Genomic DNA, 25,554 nt, shown 5'->3' with positions numbered 1-25,554 from the left:
TTATGACATGGTCATGGCGCATCTACAAAAGCAACAAGACGTACTATATGTACTGATGTCTGTACATAGTACATGCAGAAAAGATAACACTGCTGTGTGTATAGACGCCTAAGCGTCCTAACTTTTCGGGTTTGGGGGGATATATGATTCGGGTTGTATTTTCCAACTTATAATTCGCTGTGAAATGGAGTCCTGTTAATATATTGAGAAGATGTCCTATTCTTTCTGCTTAGGCTTCTTTGCTGATACTTGTGAGCCTCTTTCATGTTGGCATAAAAATCATGCATTCTAGTTATAAGTGGAGACACTGCACTATCTTTACGTGACTAATAGTTTTGAACAACTGTACGATATACAACAAATAATCTACTGAGCTTTTCTCCTGATCAGTGCTTTTATTCAGTACATCTGCCTCCAAGCAGGTAATTGTGGCAACGAACAGGAGAAATAGCGTGCATAATATGCACAAACATTGGTATGTTCAAATACATCAAGTGTACCAAATAGCAACAAAATAAAGCAGAATAAAAGGCTACCAGCAAAGACAAAAAACATAGAAAGAGGTAACATTCCCTTGTGTTTGAGGAACACACAATACGAAGGGGACAATACAAGACTATAGGTACATATCACAATGACATTATGAAACATGCTGCGTTACTCACTTCACAGTGAGGAATGCCATTCATGCTTGTTGTTGTTTGAGGAGATAGGTTCATTGTTTTTTTATCAATTCATTATTGTGTAGTTAGATCAGACATTACTTGATTTTCTGCCATAGCACATCCCCCCCCCCCTGCACATTCCACAGGGAACATGCAAAGATAAAATTTAATGGGCATTTATGATGTTAACTACAGCCTGTCAATTAGATATTCGTTTTGTATCTCATGTGTCTTTAATTTCGGATCTGCCTGTATATCTACGCAGCGTGATTTCCACTGCACACTTCACAGTCAGCACTTTGTCACACTCCATGTGAACCTGCATGCCCCTTTGCATGCATTTCACGTAAATTAATTCTGCTGAGCTTCCCTCTTGATTTTCCTTCTGATATCCCACTCTCAATAGCAAGGAATTCATCAAACACTGAAGAGTGCCTGCGTTTAGTGCTTTACGTCATGTTGTACTTTGTCACGCTTGTTGTTTTGGTCAAATTGTCAGCATCCCTTCTGCTGTCAGTTCTGAATCATATAGGAAATACAATACACACAGGGATTTGCTAAGATTTTCTTATCGTGGGAATGTTGGGGCTCAAAACGAACTTGGAACTTTACCCAAGTTACTTTGATCAAATAATATAAAAAAGGAGCACGTTCTTCAAGAAATTTCCGGAACTCAAAAGCGACGAATTAGGTTTAAAAGTATACAGGGGTACCCGCAATATAGTCATCTTCTTGTCAGCTCTCTGAATAAAGAAAAGTAGCGTTAAAGTAATGAGTTACCCCCAACACTGGTCCTTGTTGTTATTAGTCCTTGTCAATGTGCACTAACACTGCCAAAGCATGCATGCAACTATGCAGGGAAGGATAACGGACGTATTTTGGTTACCGTTTCCATTTCCGGTACTGCTATATTTTCGTTTCCGTTATCTGTTTCTGAGACCAGCCTTTCAGTTTCGTTCCCGTTTCTTTTCCGTTACTGTTTCCGGTAATGGAACGGTTGTTACGAGCTGCGGGAGGACAACCCGTCCGGCTCTGTCAGCACCCTGTTTTGCCCAAGTGCTGCTTCGGTGTCACGCGTACACACTACACAAGTAATTTTACGTCCTTGGGATGCGCACATGTTGGAGGATAAAAGAAAATATGTATGTAGGAACATGTATTCAGTCTTCAGTCACTCGGAGTCCAGCAACTCAAGACGGGCGTAACTTTCATCCAATGTCGCATTCATAAGCGGACGCTCTCAAAGTAAATAACACACCGCCATGGCCACAGTAAAAAGATAAGTAACTAAAAAACCATAGGCTGGCATCCTCGTGCTATAGTGGAGTATAGTCATGTGTTGATGTCATGGAGTTATGAGGACTTGGGCGTGGTAAGTGAGGAATGCCCCCTCAAGATCCAATTTGCGCTCTATTCCCATGCTCTCGTGTAGTATTCAGAGCATTACAGGGAATGGAGTCATCAAACTACAAAAGCAAAAAATGAAAAGTCACTCAAATGTCATCGCACAACAGGAATAGCCATTACCCGAATTCAATACCGGACGATAAATCCGTTTCCGTTTCTGTTTCCGGTAATGGAGGACCGTGGCATGTGTTTCCGTTTTCGTTATCGTTACCATCTCCAATTTCCGTAATATACCGTTTCTATTTCTGTTACTATTACCGTTCCCTGCAACTATGCACTAATACTTTTTATAACTGTGTATTTTGTTAGGGATAATACGGTAAAATAAAGCTGCATTCGTTCAGCAGAACACAGCAAAGGACACTAAGGCGTTTGTGATTGATAAACTAGCGTAAACGCAGTCTAGGTCGTGGACGAAACAAGCTTGAGTATGAGGGACACGAACATACCGAACCGAATTTACACCAACATGTTTCTGTAAATCCGTGCTCAGATTATTATTATCCAGGCAGTGGCGTCGGAACTATTTTTCCACTGGGGAAGCAAAAAAAAAAGTGCTACCTTAAACATCATCATCACTTATTTTCCTTGAGGGCTCATGGTGGCGTTATACATGGTTGCTGCACGAACTGTAAACGTGCACCTAGCAAATGACATGTGCATATTGGTACAGTAGATCTAAAGTAACATTGCGGAAGTACTGTAATTAAATAGCGCTTGGTGGTGGGTTAGTTGGTACGAGTTCAGTGCGTCCAGCTTTTTTTACTTCTGTGCAGTGCCTAGACCTCTATGGCAAGTAATGTGTAGGGAACTTCGGGGACTTGTCCCCGGGAATCGCCGTCGCGCCACCCGTGTGCCGGGACTGGCATTGACCACTGATCCTGAGCTGTTTGGTTAACTCTCAGGTGTGGGTGCTTTGAGTGACCATTCTGTCATCTATGCTCCACTGAATTTATATTGCCCTCCACGAAAGCGCTCTGTGAAAACTATTGTGTTGTATGACAGAGGCAATTTCGACCTTATCAATGAAGAACTCACGTCCTTCTACGACAGCTTTATCTCTGACTTTGAGTCGCGTGATGTGGACGAGAACTGGTCCCTCTTTAAGAACAAGCTTAATACTCTAGTTTATCTACATGTTCCTACTGCAAAGATACCTGTGTCCACCAGTGCCCCATGGTACAACTGCCATCGAAAGCGCCTCGCCCGCAAAAACAGACGCTCGTACAAGGCCATCCTCCATTGATACTGCATCTAAATATAAAATTTGTTGCCAAGAGTATAAACGTGCCTTATCCGAGGCAAAACGTCGATTCTTCCATGATGTAATGCCGAAATTGCTTTCCACTAAGCCCAGAAAGTTCTGGAGTTCACTTAGACCTACCACTAACACCCAAATTGTGCTACACGATATGGAAGGTAACACCATCTCAAATGACGAATGTGCAAACACCTTTAACAACACGTTCTGTTCAGTGTTCACCAAAGAGGACAACGTTGCTCTCCTTACATTTCAACAATATGTATCATCATCCATGCCAGTCCTTGTGATCTCTGTACCCGGCATTGTGAATATCATTGAGGGTCTCAAATCAGCTGCTACGCCAGGGCCCGATTTGATTAACCCTAAAGTGCTTAAAAACACGAAGCTCATTAGCAGTGCATTTTTGTCTGCCATTTTTTCACAATCTCTGTCTATTGGTACAGTACCTAAGGACTGGCGAGGGTCATTCCTGTCTATAAAAGAGGTAGTCAGCAAGACCCCCTCAATTACCGTCCCATTTCCCTCACCTCTGTGCCCTATAGGATTATGGAGCACATCATTTACTCAAACATTTCTGCTTCCGTCGAATCTAACTCATACTTCTTTCCACTCCAACACGGATTTCGTAAGGGTTACTCATGCGAGACACAGTTGGCTTGCTTCATACATGACATTAAGTGTAACGTGGACAACCGCATACCAACCGATGCCATATTCTTAGATTTTTCCAAGGCCTTCGACACTGTCTCGCATTCCCGGCTTTTACATAAATTATCCCGTCTTGGCCTGCCTTCCAACTTGCTGGCGTGGATTGCGCACTTTCTTAAGGGTCGACAGCAGTCGTGCTTTGTAAACCCGCAGGAGTCTGTTCCGAGCTCTGTCACTTCGGGCGTACCACAAGGCTCTTCTTTTCCTCATTTTCATTAATGATCTTCCGCATAACGCATCTTCCCGCTTACGACTATTCGCTGACGATTGTGTTCTGTATCGCCATCTTCACTCCTCATAAGACACTGCCATTCTACAGGAGGACCTTGGTGTCATTTCATCCTGGTGCACTGAATGGAAACTTCAGCTTAACGTAGGTAACTGCTGTTACGTGCCCTTCTCTCGTAACATCCTCGTTCGATCAAACGTGTACGTCCTCTCCGGAACCCCCATTATTATGGCTTCGTCATACAAGTACCTAGGGGTGACTCTTTCTTCTGACCTATCTTGGAATGAACACATTAAAAATATCACATGCTCCGCTAATTCAACCCTTGGCTTCATTAGGCGCAGCCTTAGGTTATCTCCTCGTTCTGTACGACTGCAAGCTTACACCACCCTCGTGCGATCGAAGCTGGAATATGCTGCCTCAATCTGGGAACCACACCAAGCATACCTTTGTGACATGTTAGAAGCAGTTCAGAATAGAGCCGCAGGGTTACTTTTTTCACTCTAGCGTCACATCACTCAAACGTTTTCTCGACCTGGCACCACTTGCATCGCGTCGTAAATTCTCCCGTCTTTGTCTTTTTCATAAGTTCATACATTCTCCACCATTGAGCAGCACATACATCTCACCTGCTTCGCACATCTCTCGGCGTCGCGATCACCCTATGAAAGTACAGCTGTATGTCGCCCCCCCCCCCCCCCGTTCATACTTCCTGGAATCTTTGTTCCCCCACAGCAGCAAAGATTGGAATGACCATCCCAAAGCCTTGGCCATCATCGATAATACAGGCACATTTCGAAATCATCTACGTACATTTATGTTCTCCTGATGTTTGCTGTGCATCACTTCATTTTTTCCGTATGCCAACTATATACCCTCATGTAATGCCCGCAAGGGCCCTTGAGGTATTATTAATAAATAAATAAATAGATTGCGACGCCCTCTCTTCTATTGTCTCCTGCATTACTGAACTTTATCGTGACGCATAACTGTGTTTCCTTTATATGTGGGTACGTGTGCATATATGCATATGTATAGCTAATGTAGTTTATTGAGTACAGCTTCATGTTTGTGGCACAGCGTTTTCCTTTTTTATTTTATTATGATTATCATTGTTGTTGCCGTTATATTGGTAGTGGAATATGCGCACTATGTATGTCCCTCCTTCCATGGCGAGTCAAACGCCAGAGGTATTTCAAATAAATAAATATGTTTTGGGGTGCATACGCGAAGTATAGGCTGCAGTGAACGGAATCCTCAGTAGGAACCGCCATTTTCACTCTGAAAGAGTGAGACTACACATGTATAATTCTTTATGCTCTTCAATGCACAACTAGTGCTGCCTAGTACGGGGAACGGCAACTCTGAGGAATAGAAATTATTTGCTTATAACGCAGAAAACAGCATTGAGAATAGCGGCAGGTCTCGCATATACAGCGGAATTCTTTCAACGCTTTAGGGTAAGATCTTTACTCAGACTGTACGACTAACCAGCACACGATATAACAACAAAAATTTCTTGCAATTATGCTAATTTACGGGGCGAGTTTCTAACTATTTCAGCTAACTATACAGCTTCAAAGGGAAGAATGGCATGTACATATTTGCGGGAAAAATTACGGCAGACAACCATTAAGGTACACCTCGTCGTCATAATTTAACTATTAGACTGAACAAAACATTTACCCATCACTGTTCACCAAAGGGACCTTCGTTATTTCTTCTTAGCTATATACCTAGTGTCATATCATACTGTTGTCTTTAATGTATAGAAAGCGTTAAAATTTGTTTACGTGCTGGTTTTCAAAGCTTATCACTTACTCTTGTTGTTGTTTGTCAATTATATTGTCTAGTACGTTGTTGTATCTGGTTAGGCTTTGTCAGTAATTGCATATATATATGTAGTATAAAAATCATCCCAATCCTTTATTCCTGTAATGGCTGCACGATGTAAATGGTGGAGGAGCCTTTGTCGAGCCTGACTGGCTTTTTGCTGCTCCTCTCTCCGTTAAAGAAAATAATCTGAAACTGACCTTTAAATTGAAACTGCAACTAAAAATAAACCACCTGCGTATTGCTTGAATACCAGGGGAACCAACGAAGGACTCATTGCCCGCGAAGAGGTAACTTACAAATGTCATCTGTGAATTGACTGCAATTAAAAATAAACACACTGCATACTAGGAGGACCAACTAAAGACTAGATGTATACGAATAGGTAGCTTACATATGACATCTGTGTCGTTGTGCTAGCTGCAGACCACTGCGTTGGCGGAGAAAAAGTACACGAGTGGTAGGCCATGTAGTCTGTCCGAGTGGCCCTGTATAGCACAGCGTCCGGCAGCATATGGCTATAATTGCAATGAGAAATGACATTCATTGTCTTAAAGGTGTTGTGACAGTTCAATCCGAAATGTAGTCGATACATGCATAAAACGAAGCTGTGTGGCCCTCGAATCCTAGGATTTCATTCGTGGCTTCGCGTACGATTTATCTTCGAAAGAAAATAATGTTTTTCGGTTCCGAAACTGATGCGGGCGTGACGTCTCACCGGAGCACGACTGCACCTGGCGCGGACAGGCGTATAGTAGCCCGGGAAACGGCGTCATTGGGCTGTTTTACGCGGGCGGCGGGATGTATACACGTCGTCGACTTATAGCTTTGGTTCCTGGGATCAGCATATAGGAAAAGAAACAACTGTTGGTCATAGGAGCGAAATGTCATCTGAGAACTCCGACAGGCGTGACGATTCCGACGACACGTCTAGTGAATCTGAGCCAGGCGACCATTTCTACCTTGATCCTCTTGCCTTCAATTCGTCATCAGACTCATCTGACTCGTCTGTCGATTCTGTTTTTTTCGGAACCTGAAGGAACGGAGGACCACCTTTCTATTCGGAGAGAAAACACTGATTGGTAAGCATTCGCCTTTATTTCGTAGCGACATGCGTGTGTTACGCTGCACTGTTGACAGCGATGGGCACTTTCACCAGCTGCTCAATGATGCCTGCAATTCGCATACAGTTGCTTGAATACGATCGTCTATAAATCGGAAATTAGCATTATGTACGATAGCGCCAGTGTTTATTTTGTGCCATTTTGTAATAGTTTGCGATGTTATTCTTCTGCACGTAGTTTTGTTGATTTAAGTTCCTCGCTGACAAGATGTAGTGGTGCGAAATAATTAAGTTTGCACATAAGGGAATCATCTGCAGGTGTGCCTGCGAAAATTGCACAAGAATGCCAACAGGAAGAGAATGCATCTGTTGCACAGAGGTGGACGAAGTGAGGAGTAAAATTCTCCCAGGGCACAAGTGCATCTTAGGCAACCCCCAGTTCCGTTCATACTGTCTAGACAGACACCTTCTGGAAATTGAAATGGAAAAGGTCATGCATTATCACCTTGACGTAAGAAGCGCGAAAGATGAGAAGTCGTAAGTGAAAATATTTTATTGCACAGGAGGAATGACTAGACGCTATACACTTTATAAATATGTTTTTTTTAAAGTTAAAAAGTGGCTTCGCGTGCAATGCAACAAAGAATACATGCTACATTCAATGAAATCATGCACAGCCACACCGATGGATAGCACGGTGACGACGGACGACCTGGTGATAGTTGTCGAGGGAGTCTCGTCGATACGTTCAATTTCAAGAATTTCATGAATCACTTCCATTTCTGCAACATCAAACTCTTCGACCGTGCCGTCTTGCTGTAGGTCGTGCAGTAACATTTCTGGCGGCTGTGTTGTGGCCGGCACCATGCACTCTTCTAAATGCTCCACGTCGCGCACTTGCAGTTCCGGGGCTGTATCGTGGCCGGCGCAACATTTGGTTCGTCCCTAGAGGTGAGCTGACTTGGTTCTCCGAAGGCCGGCGTCAGCACCTGTCACCACACATGTGTGAAATAACACATAAGGGTGGGAACGGACACTCGAACATGGCAAACGACGGTCAAAGAATATACGTTCCTCCTCCCTTGCCCGCTTGAAGATATGTTCGTCATGCTGCAACAAAGAAGACAACCCCATCGGGACCGCGTCGGGGTTCAGCCTTCGCCTTTCTCGAGGAAGGTCGCGTTGTGCTACGTCGTGAAAGCGGGTGTAGGCAGCTCGTGGAAAGTGTAGGGAACAAACTAGAGAGCTGTTTGTAGGGACAAATCCTGGCTCGCAAACAGCGTCGATCCAAACATTCCGCATTATGGGATCTTTTGGAAACTGGTGCATGGAGTGTCCAGTCCCGTCCATAGTACTGCACCCCTCGGCAACGCCCGTCTTTCGAGGCATTGTCGGGGGTAAAATTTTCCAGTTCGGCAGTAACTGAATGAATGAACGCTTGCTATGCGGCAACCAAAACCACGACGCGCCGAACTGCGTAGCTTGGAGCCGAGCGCTTTCGTGGCACAAGACATCACGCGCGAGTGGGAACCAATTAGGAACGTTCCCGGTGTGCCGTCATCGCTCCATTGTTGCCTGGTAGATTTTGAATGCTGGCGGGCAGGTTCACAATTTCGAAATTCGGTTTCTCGATACTTATGCAGAACTGAAGCGAAATATTTTGCGTGTGTTGCCATGCCAACGTAAGCTGCCGGTACACAATGCGTAACCACCGCCACAGCGATGTGTCTCAACACCTTTAAAGGAACTGTAAAGGGAATTTCAATCCAGGGTAACCTTATGATTTTACGAAAGCCTAGGAAGAGTACATCTCAGTTACGAAATATTTCCTTTCGAATCCCTCTTTTTTTTAGTAATCGAATTTCAAAGATTGCATTCGAGCGAGCTGAGTACTCCATCAGCAACAGCAACATCAGCTCGTGTCGGCTATGGCTAGTCCCGCCTTTCCGTCCGAAATGTTTTGGGATCGACGCCGGGTGATGTCGATTTTTCCGAACCTGAATGCCGTCAAGCTTGAGATAGTCCAGCAGCCACGCCGGAAAAACTTTTGTCCTTACGTGGGGGCACGCCGGAGACACTGCATGACACGATATCATCCGCAGAAACGTCGACGGAGGATGAATTGCCGTCATCGCCGTCGCCTGCCCGAGCGCGAAACGGTCTTCATGTGTAATCATGCCCAAGAATTAGGGACAAAATGTAAAGCAGGCTTCACCTAAAGATGCTCCCATAGAGCCCATGAGCCCATAGAGCCCATGGATTCCGGAACGAAAAGCACATGCTACATATTCTGCTGGCGGCGCTTTGCATTCGTCCTATAATGACATCTTGCCTCTGCCAGGACAAATCTTTTGAGCCATTTTTTTTGGCATGAATAGTGGCATCTTCAAGGTTCCATTCGGGTTCCAAATTTTGTAAAGCAGGCTTCCGTCGCCGCACGAATGCCTCGTGGCGAAGCCTACATTCAAGGCCACGAGCAACCACAGGTCCGGGAAATGTTTCATCGCAGAAGAGACTACAACTGCTAAGAAACACAAACAAGAAATAATATGTGGCTCCAAAATTTGTGTGCGACATCATGTGGTACGGGTAGGATATAAAAAACAAAAACTTGACGGCTGTTAGTAGAACGAATAGACGAAGTTGCGATATGCTAAACCATGACCAATCGAACAAAACATAAAATAAAGGAGTGGTCAGAATGAACAGCACAACAACAATAATAAATGATGACGATGAGATAGGGTGTTTGACCGCGGTAGTGTGGTACCCTACCCCATTGCACGTGGAACATTATGTGAAGATGATGAAGGATGGATGACAATACGAGAAAGAACTAACGGTGAACGGCAGTAATATTGACCAAGAGCAGCTTAAGATGACATGTACTACTTTGCACAGGAAAATGGGATATTTGAGGTTGTATGACCTGCTATGGTTGTCAACCCAAGTTTATCGAGGATAGGTTCATAATTATAGACACGAATGTGTCGGTCATAGAGAATGCTGATCAATTGTCGTTGATAATGTTGGATATCCACAGAAAGTGCGTTGTTCGCAGATATCGAAGAAGCAGATGAAAACTCGAGAATTACAAGTATACAATAGGACAAGTGGAACAAAGATGGGTTGGACAAAATTCTGAGCAACGCGTCACATGACACAGCTTGCCGCTATAGCTGTCCTATATCACTTATGTCTTGCCTATATCATATCGCCTATATAAGGAGGATATTTAATCTTAACATATTGCTTTAAGAGTAGCCGTGAACTCGCGTAAAGTCATTTGCAACCCAACTCCAACGTGAGTGGTTCTAGTGGTTCTAAATAGTTAGCATCAACAGTGATATCATATCATCATCATGGGTATATACAGTGTCTTTCTTTATTAAGAATCTATGAATCTATTATCTCTCTATTAATCTATGCCGTTTGGGCCACTAACACACCTGGCCAGGCGGACATATTTCCTAGCCGGTTGCATCAGTGTTCGATGACTAACTAAATATACGATAATTAACTTTTTAATTATCAAAGCTATGAGAATGACCCAATGAGAACATCGAATCCCTTGGGGTCACTGGCACCATCACTATTTTCAGAGCAAAAAGTGAAGCAATTAGCAGACAAGTTAGCAAAAGCAGTTAACTAGAACAACCATGCACGCACGCTCATGACGCTGAACGATGAACCCGATATAGATGCACATGCTCTGGTGTTAGTTCCCTTTCCTCGAACTCTCACGCGAACGAAATATATGTTGTAACCTACCCTAACCTAACCTAACCTAACCGACCCCCTTGCCGGATTCTCACCGAAATATGTGAGAGTAGTAGTCACTGGACACAAACTACCGCCAACGCACATATTGGTCTAAACACGATTTAATTAGCAATTAGGGCTAATTGGAACCCCCTTCGTATTAATCAGCACACTCCAGGGTGTCACCACACTAATTGGGGAGCAGTTAACTCGTGTCCAGACCAAGCTGTGAGTTGGCGGCAACCTGTGTCCATAAAAAAGAAAAAAATACATCGAAATAGAGTGGAGAGAAACAATTTAGTCAAAATCAATGATGCCATGGCAAAGAAACCGCTCCGGAACACCCTAGTGACCAGCGACCGCCATGTTGCTTGTTGGTGGCAGGTAGTTGCAGAGATCAACGACAAGTGGCCACCTAGTTGCAAGGCGTCACAGCAGATGGCGCCACGTCATAGCTCTATGTGAGAAAGACAGAGAACAAGATACTAGTGGCAGGTAAAATTGCAACACTGCTCAACAAATCTAAGCATGCCAGAGCACGTGGAAAAGGTCTCACTACTGCTAAACAGCACGGAGAAAACGGCAGGGAAGGGTAACGGTATGGTAACGGAAACCGTGTCGAACAGTACATTCGGTAAATTGATACAAAATGTGAGACGCACGAAAAGTTACGCTATAGCCTACTACAAAGGGCACTCCGAAAAGCTAGCTCCGTCGACAGTCAGCATTTTCACATCCTGAGTGACAAATGCATATTGTACGAGATGAAACAACGCCACATCAAATGCATGCACCCCATTTACGTGGGCTTTGCCATTCTAGAGATATCCAAAGTCTGAATGTACAGCTTCATCTACGAGTCGCTCTTTTCTCGCTTGACGTGTCCAATTGAGTGCAATTGATCTAAAGCGATACGGACAGCATAATTTTTTCTCTCATGTGTGAAAGCCTGGAAGAGCAGCTGATAAAAATTGAGAACAACTTGGATCTGTCCTCCTATCCAGTGGACCACCCACTTTTCAACAACGAGCTCGCGAATCAGATGGGGTACTTCAAAGACGAGGCGGGAGGTGGAGTTATTCAGGAAGTCGTAGCCATCTGAGCCAAAATGTACAGCATTCTCTTGGCTGGGACACACAAACAGATCGCGAGAGCGAGAGGAGTTAAGAAAGACGTGGTGAGGAAACATTTATTGCACGAAGTGTACCAAAATTCTCTGTTCAATGAAAAGACAGTCTCTCAGAAGCAGTGCACCATCCAGAGTATAAAGGAAACAATGTATACCATTTCAAGACTCAAGAGAAGCTTGGTCCCGTACGACGACAAACGCTATCTCGTTGATGCCATACACTCCTTCCCTTATGGAAGCTGCGAATACGGTAAGCTCTGCTGGTGTTTTGATGCGTATCGCAGTACAATAGTACTCCATCTTTGTGCAGCATTGGAAAACCTGGAAGAGATGCTGAGAGGCGTCGTTATCAGGGATCGAGTGACCGTGGAACAAAGAGCAAGTCCTTCCTGCACGCGCATATAATCGAGAATAAAAGTTATAGTCGAGACATGCTCTCTCTCGGATTGGAGAAGCAAGGATCATCGTGGCAGTATGGTAGCGGAATGGGTGTATGAAAAGAATGACCATTCCGCCATCGTGCTGGTGCCGTGACCCGCATAATGACGCTGCGATGAAGATTCCCCACACCGTTTCTCTTCAGGCAAGTCAGGAGGAGTGCATGCATCTACTAACCAACTCCTTTGTATATATTCAATACAGATGTTTCAGTGTAAAAACAGTGTCGTCAAAGTTATTCGGACTGTTTATTGCGTTGCATTTCGATAACCAAACGGTATTTCAATAAATTGGTGACAAAGTTCACGATGTAGACTGTTTGCAAATGTGGCTGCTTCCGCAGGGCGTACTTAATATGAGCGATGGCACGAGCGAGAAGGTCCATGGTGTCTGCAGCGATATAGTTGAATTCAGCGTTGGCCAAGCTCAATTCGCTCATCAGACCCAGGGGTCCGTCCGTAACAGTTATACAGACGTTTTTGTAATGGGTGTAGATCCAACGCACCATCTCCTGCAGCAGCCCCAGCGAGATCTCTTTTACATTGCCAAAGCATACCATGTCTATCACGTAGTGAAAAGCAGTGACGACATGCTCGTTGCGGGGACTTTCATTGTTGAAACATTCATTCTCCACTTCTTCCCAAGAAGCATGGGAGAAGAAACAATTTTATAACGAGTGGTAGCTGAACATTTTCACATATTGATGACGCGAGCGCAGTGCGCGCTGCCTTTATACAAATAAGCACGCACAAAGAAACGCGAGTGAAACCGAAACGGAGAAGCAACCCGCTACCGCTAGGAGCGCGCGCGCAGTGGAAGGGGCAGAGAGCGAAACCGAAACGGGGAGCATCTGCAAGGAGCGGCCCAGAGGGTGCTGGGGCGCGCATACGTAGTGGCCGCAGCGAGGTGCTCCAGTCACTTCCTCACTGGCTCTCCTGGAGTGCAGACGTGCGCTCAGTCTGTCCATAGTCCCCGCGCCGGGTCAGTTTGTGCCTGGCTGTCGTGGGGATCGGTCACACCGTCGCAGTGGGGGAAAATGTGAGTAATTTGCCGTTGTTTGCAGGTTTTTGACCGCGCTCGGGTTAAAGCTCAGCTACGCCGATTTTCGAGTGTTACAGAATGGAATGGTACTCACACGATGTGTTCATAAGGGAACACTGATTATGTATGCAAAATAGTTATCCCAAACTCCTCGTGGTTTTCCGAAAAAGTGAATTTTTAGTTTCACTGACATCCCGTCTTGTGGCCCGCAAACCCTGTGTCGACGACACATTCGTGGTCTGCCCGCGCTCCGGCTTGGCATGACTTTTGGCTTGGTTTCTTCCGCCAAGCCGGCCAGTTTCTTCTGCAGAGCCGTCTGCTGCGCAGATTCACATTGGGGAAGTGATAAACAGTTCGCTATTAGGGAGCCAATATATTTCTGGGCTTCACTAAACCCACGAGGAACGTGAGTTTTGCTTCCTTCGACTGCAAAGCATTTGCTAGGCCAGTACAGACTTCCCGGTGTCATTCGTGTTTTGTGCTGCGTGCCGAGAATGCGTGAGCGTTTTGCTCCCGTCTGCAAGAACACTTCAGCATGCAGTTCCAATGTTTTACACCACAATTTTCCGAAAGGCGAAAGAGAAATCTATTGACTGCAACAATCGGTTACAACTCCGACTGGGTGCCACCTTCGAAAGCAGTGGTTTGATCTGTTCATCTGGCTCATACGAAAGTTAGGGAAGCAATGCGCAACTTGTTTCACAAGAAGCTGAAGATGTCTCGTCCGGGATGCTGTGCCAACCTTATCTGCAGCAGGAGATTGCAGGGGCAGCAGATAAAGGTAAGACGCGTAATGTTAGACAAGTCAGTCATGCGGTGTAAATTGCATCGCGTAGAAGAGAAAAATACGCTATCTGTCAGTTACTGCTTCATCCTTTAGAGATTACGCCCCAGCGGGCGTATTATCAGTACAGATTTGGAATTGCCTTATTTGTTAAATAATTTCGCAGGCATTCTGGCACCACCGAAAAGCTTGCACTCCACGTCTCAACTATCACCGTCTGGGTTTCAAGCTGAAGGCTTTCACCAGTGCCAACCAGACGCCCCTTCAAAGTTCATATGTTTTTGTTGACGGAACAGTGACACCTGGTACTGAGACATTTCATTTTCTGATTAATCAAGTGCATTCCATCACTTGTGCTCGACTTCTTGTGTTCGTATACCCTTGCTGTTGCTCGCTAGCTTAGAGCAACCATGCCTGAGGTGCCAGCGCTTTCAGAGTACATTTAAGCAGTATCATCGTATCATATGCACGGCAGCACATCTTGTGTATTTTGAGTAAGGTATAAATTCAATGTTGACTCAGCTGTTGTATTTTGGTCACCAATAAGGTGTTCTTCCAGAGCGCTCAAGGGCAGTTCAAGCAGTTTCATGTGTGCAACAGCACATACTTTTTCTCAGTTTTGACTAAGGTAAATCGAAATCTTCCAGTTGATGTCTTTCGGTCATAAATTATGTTTTTCGAGACATTCAAACAGCATCATATGTGCAACAGTACATACTTTTTCTCAGGTGAAGTAAGGTAAATCTGTCCGCCGTGGTGTTCTGGCAGTGCAGCAGAAGCTTGTGTTGCATTCAAGTGGTATCATGTATACAAAAACTTGTTTTATGCCTTTCTGTAGCTGCTGTACTAATATTGTGAGTACAGAGACATTCATGCATAACATATCGGAGCATCTTGTGTGCTATTGTTGGTATGATCTGCAGCAGTATATTGATAATGTTAATTATTCAATGACTTCAGCTAACATTTACATTCTTACTTCCAGGTAAACCTGTCACAGATGCCCTACCCCTTGGTATGCATAGTTCAAGATTGTACCGAAACAATCCACATGGAGCATTACAGCACACCACATACTGCATGTCTATGCTGCGTGTACAATGCATCAAACCTATTTCTCAAGTACAGGCCAGCTGGTACGCAATTACAACATGAAACAACTGACACAGGGACCGTAAAGTCATGCCTTTTCCTCCGCACCTCGGGTTTCATGTTATTATCCTCACATGCAGCTCAATTCGCCTGTGCTGTGCAGCATGAGCAAAAGCATATATTGTTTGTGGTCACAACACAGAACATAAATACAGTGAAACCTTCCTATGTTGGACACCCGCGGTGCAGCCGAAGCGTCTCCTACTTATAGAGGTGTCCGAGTTACAGAATATGACGGCAACGAAAAATGGAAGAGATCACAGCTGTGAGAAATGTCCCCCTTCTTCAATTTAAGGTCCTTAGTGGTACCTGGTGGTGGTGCCTGGTAGTGGTACCTCTACCCACTCACTGATAATTATTACTGATTTTAGTATATTCAATTCCGTTCAGATTCTACTCAATGGCATTACCTCAGGAGCCTTTCGAGCAGCAAGGACTTGTCTCTGAAGAGTCAGCCTACTTCTCATAGCTTTGGTGCAGTGCTCGTTCAAAGGCTCTAGACAAACTGAAGACAAGTGCTCACATAAAGAATTACAATGTAGACTGACAGCACTTGTTTTTGGACTCTAAAAACTAAAGCAACAAAATGCTAAGACCAGTATAGGGGAAAAAAGGGGCAAAAGTCAAGGCGACTGGCTCATTTTGGGTCTTTTTGGTGCAAAGATGGGCCGATATTGAGGTAATTTGGCCAGGGTTTTGTCCGACTTTGCAGGGAAAACCCTATCTTACTTCCAAGATAGGGAGGTGTCCGACATAGAGAATTTCGTCCCCATGTAGTTTCAATGGGAGCCTGCCCGTGCAATGAAATCATGGGGAGTTGTCCGAGGTAGGGAGGTGTCCGACTTTGAAGGTTTTATTGTACTATAGAGCATTCTACATCATGTAATCTAACAGTTGTTCACGTTTGGATATTTTAACCATGGAATTCACCCTGCATGCACCATACCATGTCCAAACACTAACAACTGCTAGAGAGCAGCATGTACTTTTACCGTATAGCACTTATGGCTTGCGTCCTGTGATCGGAAACAGTGGTGTCTTTTTCTGCTACAACTAGTAAACTACAGTAAAGATTTAGAAATACTGTGTCATAGCATAAAGCACTATGGGTAATGGCAGTTTGAAAAACTGGAGAAGACTGTCATTAGAACGGGGGACATGTTCTACGGTGAAATTTTTTACAGTGTGTGCTGCACCACGTAATGCACTGCAGGCCTACCACAGTATGGTAACGCTCTGAATACTGATTTGCTCAAAAAAGGAATCTGTGCGTTTCTTGTACTAGCTTCCCCTTATGCAAAGTAGTAGAAAAATGTTTTCAGCCAATGGGAAGGGAGAGGACATCATTCTGGAGTCTCGTTGACCTACAATGTGTCGTGTGTGAAGGTCATTTTGAAGAGTATAGGTGGTACAAGACTGTGTTCCCACGTTCTTGGCAGTGTTGACTAATAAACATAGTAAAGTAGAGGGTACATTTGTTGCTTCATACATTTGTGTCATGGCAAAGTATGTAGAGATACATCTGTCTCAACATGCAGGTGACAAAACTGCTTTTTATGCCTAAACTATGACAAATACATAGTTGTCTGTTCAGCACCACTAATCATGTGCCGGCATGACATGAATCCATGCCTCCATGACATGTCTGTGACATTCCAAAGTGATTAACATGTCCCATAGATGTGTGCAATGCTGAAGATGACTGTGTACCTTCTATGGATTCTTGATTCAAGAAAAGTACTGTGTGATTTGCTAACAGCGCCTGGCTGACGTACCTTCACAATTCTACATAAAAATATGTAAAGTTTGCCGAAGGAAATATCATGAAGGTCCATAGCGAAAAACCCTGAGACGAGGGATAGGAAGGGACATACACAATGTCTTAACATAGCTTGTTTATGTCCCTTCTTGTATCTCCTCCTCAGGTCTCGCCATCATGGACACTATCACCAGCTAGCTTGCTGTTGAACCGTTCCTTCAACGATAAGGGTCACTTTCATGGACTGGATGGCAGCCAACATGCTGTCAATCAAAAGAATAATGGAAGGAGCTCAATATGATCCTTAGGCTGTGCGTGGTCATTGCTTTCTGACAAATGGTGACTTCGAATTTCAGGACAGTGCCTGCAGTGGTAGTATTCTTGTGTTCTCACCCTTGACGCCCATTGTGTGTCATCGGTCACCTATAATCTGCTAATATGCACATAGCTAAAACAAAGTATATTTGTATTTCTTTGAATACAGTTGGTACACCACATTGTTTTTTACATTTTCTTTGGAAAGTATAAATAAAAAATTCTCTACTCTGAAAGTCTCCTGTCAGCTCTACAGAGCAGCTTCAAATTTCACTAGAAGCCACGTGTGAAACCTAGACCAAACTAGTGGTGAAGGTCCATATTAGTCATAGATAGATACTATTATTATTATTAGATCATAGGTCAGGCTTAGGTCCTGGTTGGTAGCAATGCATTTGAATTTTATTAAAAATTGGTACAGGAGGTGACCAACATAACTAAATACACCAACTGACTCTCACAAATTTTGTGGTGATACGCTGCAGTGGTCTTTTCTCCTTTTAACCTAGAAATATTAGGTTTTTGGCATCACCAGCCTTAGTTGCGGAGCATGCAGTTATTTACGTTGAGCACTGCAGTTTCATATTTGTTTCTCTGGACAAGCAAGCCCGCTTCCCCATTTTGATAAGAGTCTTTCAGCTTTGACAGGGCATTTGGGGACAAGGAAAACATTTGGACTATTGTGTATTTTGCTATGAAGTGCACCGTACAAGGCAGAGGACAACATCAACCATTTCCACTAAGGTTATTAAATTTGTGATAAAATACATATACCTTTTGTTACTGACTAATTTGGTGGCAAAGTTACTTGAGTGGCAGTTGTGCAATTTTAAGCACATGTTAAAAAAAATAGGATATGGGAAGTGCTGACTGGTTGAACATGTGGAGTACCCAATATAATAATTGGGGGTTTACGTCGCGAGACAACTGAGTGTGGAATACACAGCACAGTGTAATGTTCCTTATTCTGGCAATGTTAGCATGGTTCAAGAAGTGGGAAATGGTGCACTACCCTTAATAACATCTGTTGGGCCCAGCAAACAGGGTACACATTCCCTGATCTGAAGACACTATGCCTAACTCAAAAGCAATATGAGATCTACCCGTACGTGTTTATTTGCGAAACTATTATGAATGAAATATGGCCTGTGTGGTATAGAACAATGCGCACACTCAAGTAAACACGCAAAAATACGTATAAGGGCTCTCGACCTACATGCCGCGATGCGCTCTACGAGATAAACAACACTACAATACTACATCCAACACTTTTTGTGCGGGGCAACTCTAATGAACACTTTCATATAACCGACGAATGGTTCAACGAATGCAGTTCGAGTGGTCACGATACATTCCTACGTCGTTCATTGCAGTCGCGCTATGATGCTGCACAATATATGTATCTCGTGTAACAAGCCTGGCAATCGCACGATGCGCATGGGCAGAAATACGGCCTTCTTTATTTGAAGACCAGTCCTCTGCAGGTATATGCTCAAACGATCACCAAGTCTCACGTTGTTGCTGAATCGCTCCCATTCCTGTACTTGTAGTAAAAGCAGCAAACGGGTTGACGTGAATGGCAGCCGAACGGTTGAACTGCGAAGTTCTCGAGCACACAATCACAATTTCACGCCGAAAATGATGTTGAGGTGACTTCGCGGTTGTTGTTTCCATCGTTCAATAGTTCTCGGGATTATGTCGGACGAAACGCTCATCGTAGCCGGCGGCCATAACTGGATTTCCTCGCAAACGGGAGAAGACGGCAGGGAAGTCAGAGAAAGCCTCAGCTTTCATCCAATCAGACGCACGATTCTCTATCTACGTAGATGGAGCAGGTTTATCCCATCTACGTCACAAAAATGGCTGCGCCCATGGCTTGTTTTGGTTTCTTTGATGAATTAATTTTCGTAGTAGGAAGACAAAATTGAGAAACGGAGGTGCGTTTCGGGGGCAGTTGGATGTGCTCGTTCTGAATATCACAACCGTTTCAACACATCGGGAAATCGGCGTAGCTGACCTTTAAGCCTTTTCTCGCATATTTGCCGTGCCCCGTACGGGTATGCTTAGTCTTGTTTAGCGGCCTTTTGTTCGTGTTGTCGCATGTTTAGCATTGTGTGGCCACCTGTCATCAATCTCTGAACTACCCGCCGCCAACAAACAACATGGCGGTCGCTAGTCACTCAGGTGTTCTGGAGCGGTTTCTTTGCCACGCATCGTTGATTTTTGAATAAATTGTTTGTCTCCGCTCTATTTCTATCTCATTTTTCTTTTTTTATGGACACACGTTGCGCCAACTCACAGCTTGGTCTGGACACGAGTTAGATGCTCCCCAATTAGTGTGGTGACACCCTGGAGGGTGCTGATTAATGTGGGGGTGCCAATTACGTCTAATTGCTAATTAAATCGTGTTTAGACGAAGATGTGCGTTGGCGGCAGTCTGTGCCCAGTCATTGCTACTTTTGAGAACACTTAACGTCACTGACCCTGGTGCCGGACCTTGGTGCCAAACCCTGGTGCCGGCCTCGCGTTTCGTGGCGCCGCGAACGCGAAACGCGTTCAAAAAACGCATGTGTGAATCCAGCTTAAGGGCTCCCTCTGTTACAGCCCTGGACCAGTAACCCAGAAGATGTGGGTTCGAATCCTGCAGCTGGCTAACCTTTTCAGTGATTTCCATCTTTCATCTTTTGTTCCATGAAAGTTCCAAAATCTTTTGTTCCATCTTCCCTGTTGGTCAACAGACCAACAGGGAAGGCAAGGATGACTGATTGAGATATCTAGTGCAATCGCAAAGAGCAGAATGCTCTGAAAGTTGAAGTACATAAGGGGTGGCTAGCAGGTGTGCTGGCTTATCAACGTGGTGCTTCTGAACATTTACAATCTTGATCCACCAGTATCCCAAGCAGCACAATGTACTGAAAGTCGAGTGCAATAGGGGTGGACGGTATGTGTCTTATCAATGTTCTTTGGTTTCAGGAGTCTGTTCAAGGCCTTCCACCTACCCGTCCACCCCTATTGCACTCGACTTTCAGTACATTTTGCTGCTTGGGTACATGCTCGCGCTTTCAGCAGACTGTACTGCTTGGGGCTGTGTTAACCGCTATCGCGTCTTGTTTTCCTTCGTTCTTCTTTGTTTCTGTAGGTGTGAAAAATGTTTGACTGGTTGATAAGCAATTACGTACACCACGTAAAAGTCAGATGTGTAACATCAATTGCTAGTACGTAGGTGTCGAATAAGTACGAACGAAGCACGATGAACATTTTATTTACACATCATAGAGTGACCTCTTCATGTTGGGGAAAACTTCGCATGACTGGGCATGCGATCACAATGTCCTCCTGTTAACGTTGAAGCCGGAATAAAAAGGTGCAGTTCAAACCACGATACCCAAAGTGTGACGCAACATTTGCCTCAGCTTGCTAACATCTTTGAACGTCGTCACAAATCCGCTGGCCTCGATTTCCGTTCTTAGCTCATCTCGCGTCATAGGGTCAACATCTAACATGCCTGGTTGCGTTCCACACTCAAACGCGGCGTCTTTCTCTTGTCTCTTTAATGCCACCTTCTTCCCAGTACATGACATCACGTTTCTGATATCTCCTAGCCTGTAGTGCAGATGAATTTCCTTCTATCCTCTTGCATATTTTTAGTCCATCCCATGCTGCGTCCCATTTGTTTATTCGGCGATGATGTAGGTTCTTTAAGGCACTATTTTTCTTTCCTAGTCCTCGGCTAGAAAACCATCCTAGGCAGCGCTGCTGCATGTTGGCCACCGCGGCGTGATGCGAAAAAACGTGTATATACTGGGTCACGCGCTCCTGTCCGTACCTCTTGTGTTTGCTTCCCAGATCTAGAAACATAGTCAGGAACTTTAATGTCTCCTGACGCATATCCTTCGCTGTAGTATCTTACTCAAATTCTAACCACACCTCTCAAAAGATCCCATAACTGTACCAGTTCATCACTAGTATCTGATTAGAGAGTCACAAGGCGTGGTAGATTCTCAAGAAGTAAGTAGACATCCTTACCTGTTAATAATGTGAATTTAGCAATTTCCGTTTTGCTGTCAGTGAGCAATCTGACATTCGCGCCAGTTTCCCTTATAATGTCCACCAGTTTTCTCACGGACATGTCTTTTCCTTTCGGATCGCGCACTCTATTAGCAGTGTCTACGTCTTGCATTTCCAAGGGCAGGTTTTCAGGAAGCCGTTCGACTATTCGTATCTTCACGTGCAAAACATAAGGGGCAATGAAGCGGGGTTCTATAGAGAACAATGAGAGGTGCCATAATGAGTTTTTCATGTTGTCACAGTATTCTCTCATGCCTACTATGGATCTTAACAGTGGCAGTTCATTAAACTCGTTAACCGGAATTGTGGGGTCATTCCACGCCAAGTGATCCAGCGATGCTGCTCGACCCCAGATAATTCTTACAAAAAAAAAAAAAGAGTTCACTGTGGTAGTAGACGTATCCCAAATCCAAAATATTATCCTCAAATAGCCGTTCCGGCGCTAGGGGGCTCTGAAGTCTGCGCTTCGAGCAAAAACCGTGGCCTCTCTGGAAGCGTGTTGTGAGCGTTCTACGGCACCGAAGAAGCCCAAAATTTAAACGTGTTTTCTAGAAGGACAATATCACCAACTGACCGAATTTGAATAGTTTACCGCAAAATTTGGGATTTGCGAGATTTTGGGAAACAGTTCAAAATTTGCCCAACTTTGACATTTTTTCCAAAAATAGCTACAGCATCTACCAAAGCGAAATTTTGTAGGTGTGAAGCCCCTCGGGAGTATTCTATAATAAAAAAGTATTAACCCTTTTCTTAACGATCTAGGTGTTGTAAAAAATTCGTAAATTCGCAGAGATCCTTAAAAAGTCCACATTTCAAGGTTAAAATTTTCAATGGCGATAACAAGCTAGAAATATGCCCTTTACATAGAACTGTAGAAGAACTTCTCATTTATGCGTGGAGAAAAAAGTCTGGAAGTTTTTTTTTTTATAAACTGAAGAAATATTTTTTTTTTCTCGGCGCTATACTCGCGAAGTAGGCTTTGCAGCGCGGTCATAAGCGCATGCTGATCCTGCTGCCCTAAAAAGAACCTTGAGGTAAAACTAAAATTTTAGCAAAAGGAATGCTGGAAGCTGTTCTACAAGAGGAGTGAGTCAACATTGAAATGGTAATTTCCCTATTTCGGTGGAGCTCTTTCGACCAGCTCAATGTCGCGGCTGCACACAGTTCACTGAAACTAGCAACCACTCATACGCTCAAATGCACGAAAGAATGAGCACTTGTGAAGATATGTCTCACAAGCATTCTAGAGGTAGTCTCGGTGTGGAGTATCTAGTATTCGACGCTCAAGTATTCCATACCAGTCAACATAAAACGGGAATACACCACATTGATTCACCGCATACGTCTCGGAGTCCTGCCAACCAACTCAGTCCTCTTCAAGCAGGGCAAAGCAGACTCTCCTGACTGCTCAACGTGTATGCTTCCCGATACCACCCACCATGTCATCACTCAGTGCAAGAAGTTCTCCAAAGAACGTGAACAATTAGACAAGGAACTAAGAAAGCTTAGTCACACGCCTCTCACCTTTGCCAAGATAATGGGCAATTGGAATACAAGCTCAGATCGAAAAATTGCACTCAGTGTGCTGTGTGACTTCCTCAAAGAAACGCAAATCGTGCAGAAATATTAGGACAGGTCCACTGAAGAAGAAACTCCGCATGTTGACAATCAGCAGATAGATCCAAAGTGCAAAGGATGATCCTCCTGCGATCTATAAATGTAATAATCAACAAGCTACCTAATCCAGCTAACCCCCTCCCCCCAGCCGACATACAAGCGAAGAAGAGGAACATACTCCTCAACTAAAAGAAATGGAGCAGCAGACCCCAAACTCGGGCGTCACCAAGCTCCAAAACGCAGCTACTTCTACTACTACTAGTATTCGACCCAAGCCGGGTGACTCATCTTCACACGCTTCCGCACAGCCGGTTCAAGGCTCTCCCTTCGCTCATATTCGCTGCCTTGTGTATCTTTCTTGGCGGGCTTGGTCGGAAGGCAGTTCGCACTTGGTACACATACTTTCTCTCTTATAGCAGCAGTTCGACTCGATCTTTGTTCCTTTTTTGTTCCTTTCTGGAACTCAAACGTACAACACATTCCGCACAGGAGTATCCTATATTAGCTGCAGTTTTAAGAGACAGTTCAATTTCGACAGACTTGCACACGTGCAATTTGTGTTGTTCGTTTGTTAAACCACTTCTTTTTGTGGTCGTCGTCGTTGCACGATCGGATATCTTGAACCTACAGATTCCGATGTCACTTCGGCGACTGCTAGCACCAGCAAAGGACCTCCACAGCGGTGGGTGTTGAATTGCTCTCCGTCTTTTACCGTAGCTTGTTTTACTCCTTGTTGCTCCACGGGAAACAACGGACTAGAGCAACATATTCCATCTCTTTGGCTTTTCTCTCCTTCGCCCCATTTGCTCGCGACTGGTATTCCATATGAAAGTCGTCTATGGGATTATGGCGTCTAGCATATCTTTAACGAAATTAAGCTATAGCACAGATGGCGATAGATATTTTTGCTCCTAAAATTAACCTGTTGTGTATCACAACTCACTCTTCATATATCATTTGATTTTATTCCTTCCTTGTGTCACAGTGACCCCATTTTCTTCCATGACGTTTTCTTAAAATCATGCATGTCATTTCTGTAAAACCTTTTTTCTTGTCTATGTTTTCAGGCATGACGCTAATGATAGCTTTGGGCCACTGCACTGTAATAAGCGCACATGGTGAAATCCGCTGGATTACTGCGGGTTCTGCGATTCCAGCATGCGACGTCGCATGCCTTCGGTCCAGGCGCGACAGAAAATGCGTACTGGCACGATAGCCAGGCTACTATATCGTTGTTTATTTCCGTGATGTTGACAGACAGGACAAAGACCCACAGCACGACTTATAAATGGTATCAGACTCACTAACTCAGCAGTGCACGTTTTTCAAGGGCAACTCCTACAATGTTTCACCGCGGACAATCCTCACGTTGAGAAAGTTTCACATTGAGTATTTTACAGATGGTGTTGCGTCATTGTATAAAAACAAAACAAAAATTCGTCAATCTCTGTCACCATGTATATGACTCTGGTATGAGCCTCTTAGCATTTTTTGTGCGACATCACATGGGAAGGGTCCCTGTGACGGTGTCGGGAAGAGCCTCGCAGCAAAATATTCAAAAACCATTCAAGCCAAAAACCATTCAAGAACCAAATCTTGACGCCTCATGATCTGGGTGACCATAAACGAAATTGAAACGGAATCTTTGACTTTGCTCATAAAACCGCGCTTTAACTATAGGGCTTGTGATACCCAAACAGAGGTACTAATTTCTGAAATGAAGGAAGGAGAGGCGCAAAAAGGAGCTGAAGGTGTACAAGGTCGAAATTTATAGACATACTTTAAGCAGCATGGCGGCAAGCGCCAAAAGAGGAAAAGGGAAATCAGTAGTCAAGCGAACTTGAACCGTCCTTCGGTGCTGGTCGAAAGAGCTCTTATATATGTAAAAGATTGACTTAATTCACTTTCAGAAAACCTTCCAGCATTCCTTTTGCTAAAATTCACCTCAATGTTTTTTGTGGCGAGCAGGATCAGCGTGCGCTTATACTCGGTGACCGCGCTGCAAAGCCTACGTCGCGAGTATAGCGCCTAAAAAAATATTTCTTCAGTTTATAAAAAAAAAACCTTCCTGATTTTTTTCTCCACGCATAAATGAGACGTTCTTCTACAGTTCTATGTGAAGCGCATATTTCTAGCTTGTTATCGCCATTGAAAATTTTATCCCTGAAATGTAGACTAGGATTCCGGATTTTAAGGATTTTACAACACCTAGATCATTGAGAAAAGGGTTAATATTTTTTTATTATAGACAACTCCCGAGGGGCTTCACACCTGCAAAAGTTCGCTTTAGTAGATGCTGTTGCTATTTTTTATAAAAAAA

At 44.2% G+C, this 25,554-nt stretch overlaps 1 protein-coding gene across 3 annotated transcripts in view; it reads right to left on the bottom strand.

Moving 5' to 3' along the window:
* The window catches only part of LOC135389843 (uncharacterized), a 135,837-nt gene that overhangs the window by 42,478 nt on the left and 67,805 nt on the right, over positions 1–25,554 (bottom strand). For all 3 annotated transcript variants that reach the window (XM_064619874.1, XM_064619873.1, XM_064619875.1), the window contains one exon: positions 6,501–6,624. In XM_064619874.1, the coding sequence (XP_064475944.1) occupies positions 6,501–6,624 (124 nt within the window). The remainder of the gene's footprint in view (positions 1–6,500; positions 6,625–25,554) is intronic.

This window comes from Ornithodoros turicata, chromosome 3, assembly GCF_037126465.1.
Source record: "Ornithodoros turicata isolate Travis chromosome 3, ASM3712646v1, whole genome shotgun sequence".
Taxonomy (NCBI): Eukaryota; Metazoa; Arthropoda; class Arachnida; order Ixodida; family Argasidae; genus Ornithodoros; species Ornithodoros turicata.
The sequence above is the reverse complement of the archived record's forward strand: the minus strand, read 5'-3'. Positions and strand labels throughout refer to the sequence as shown.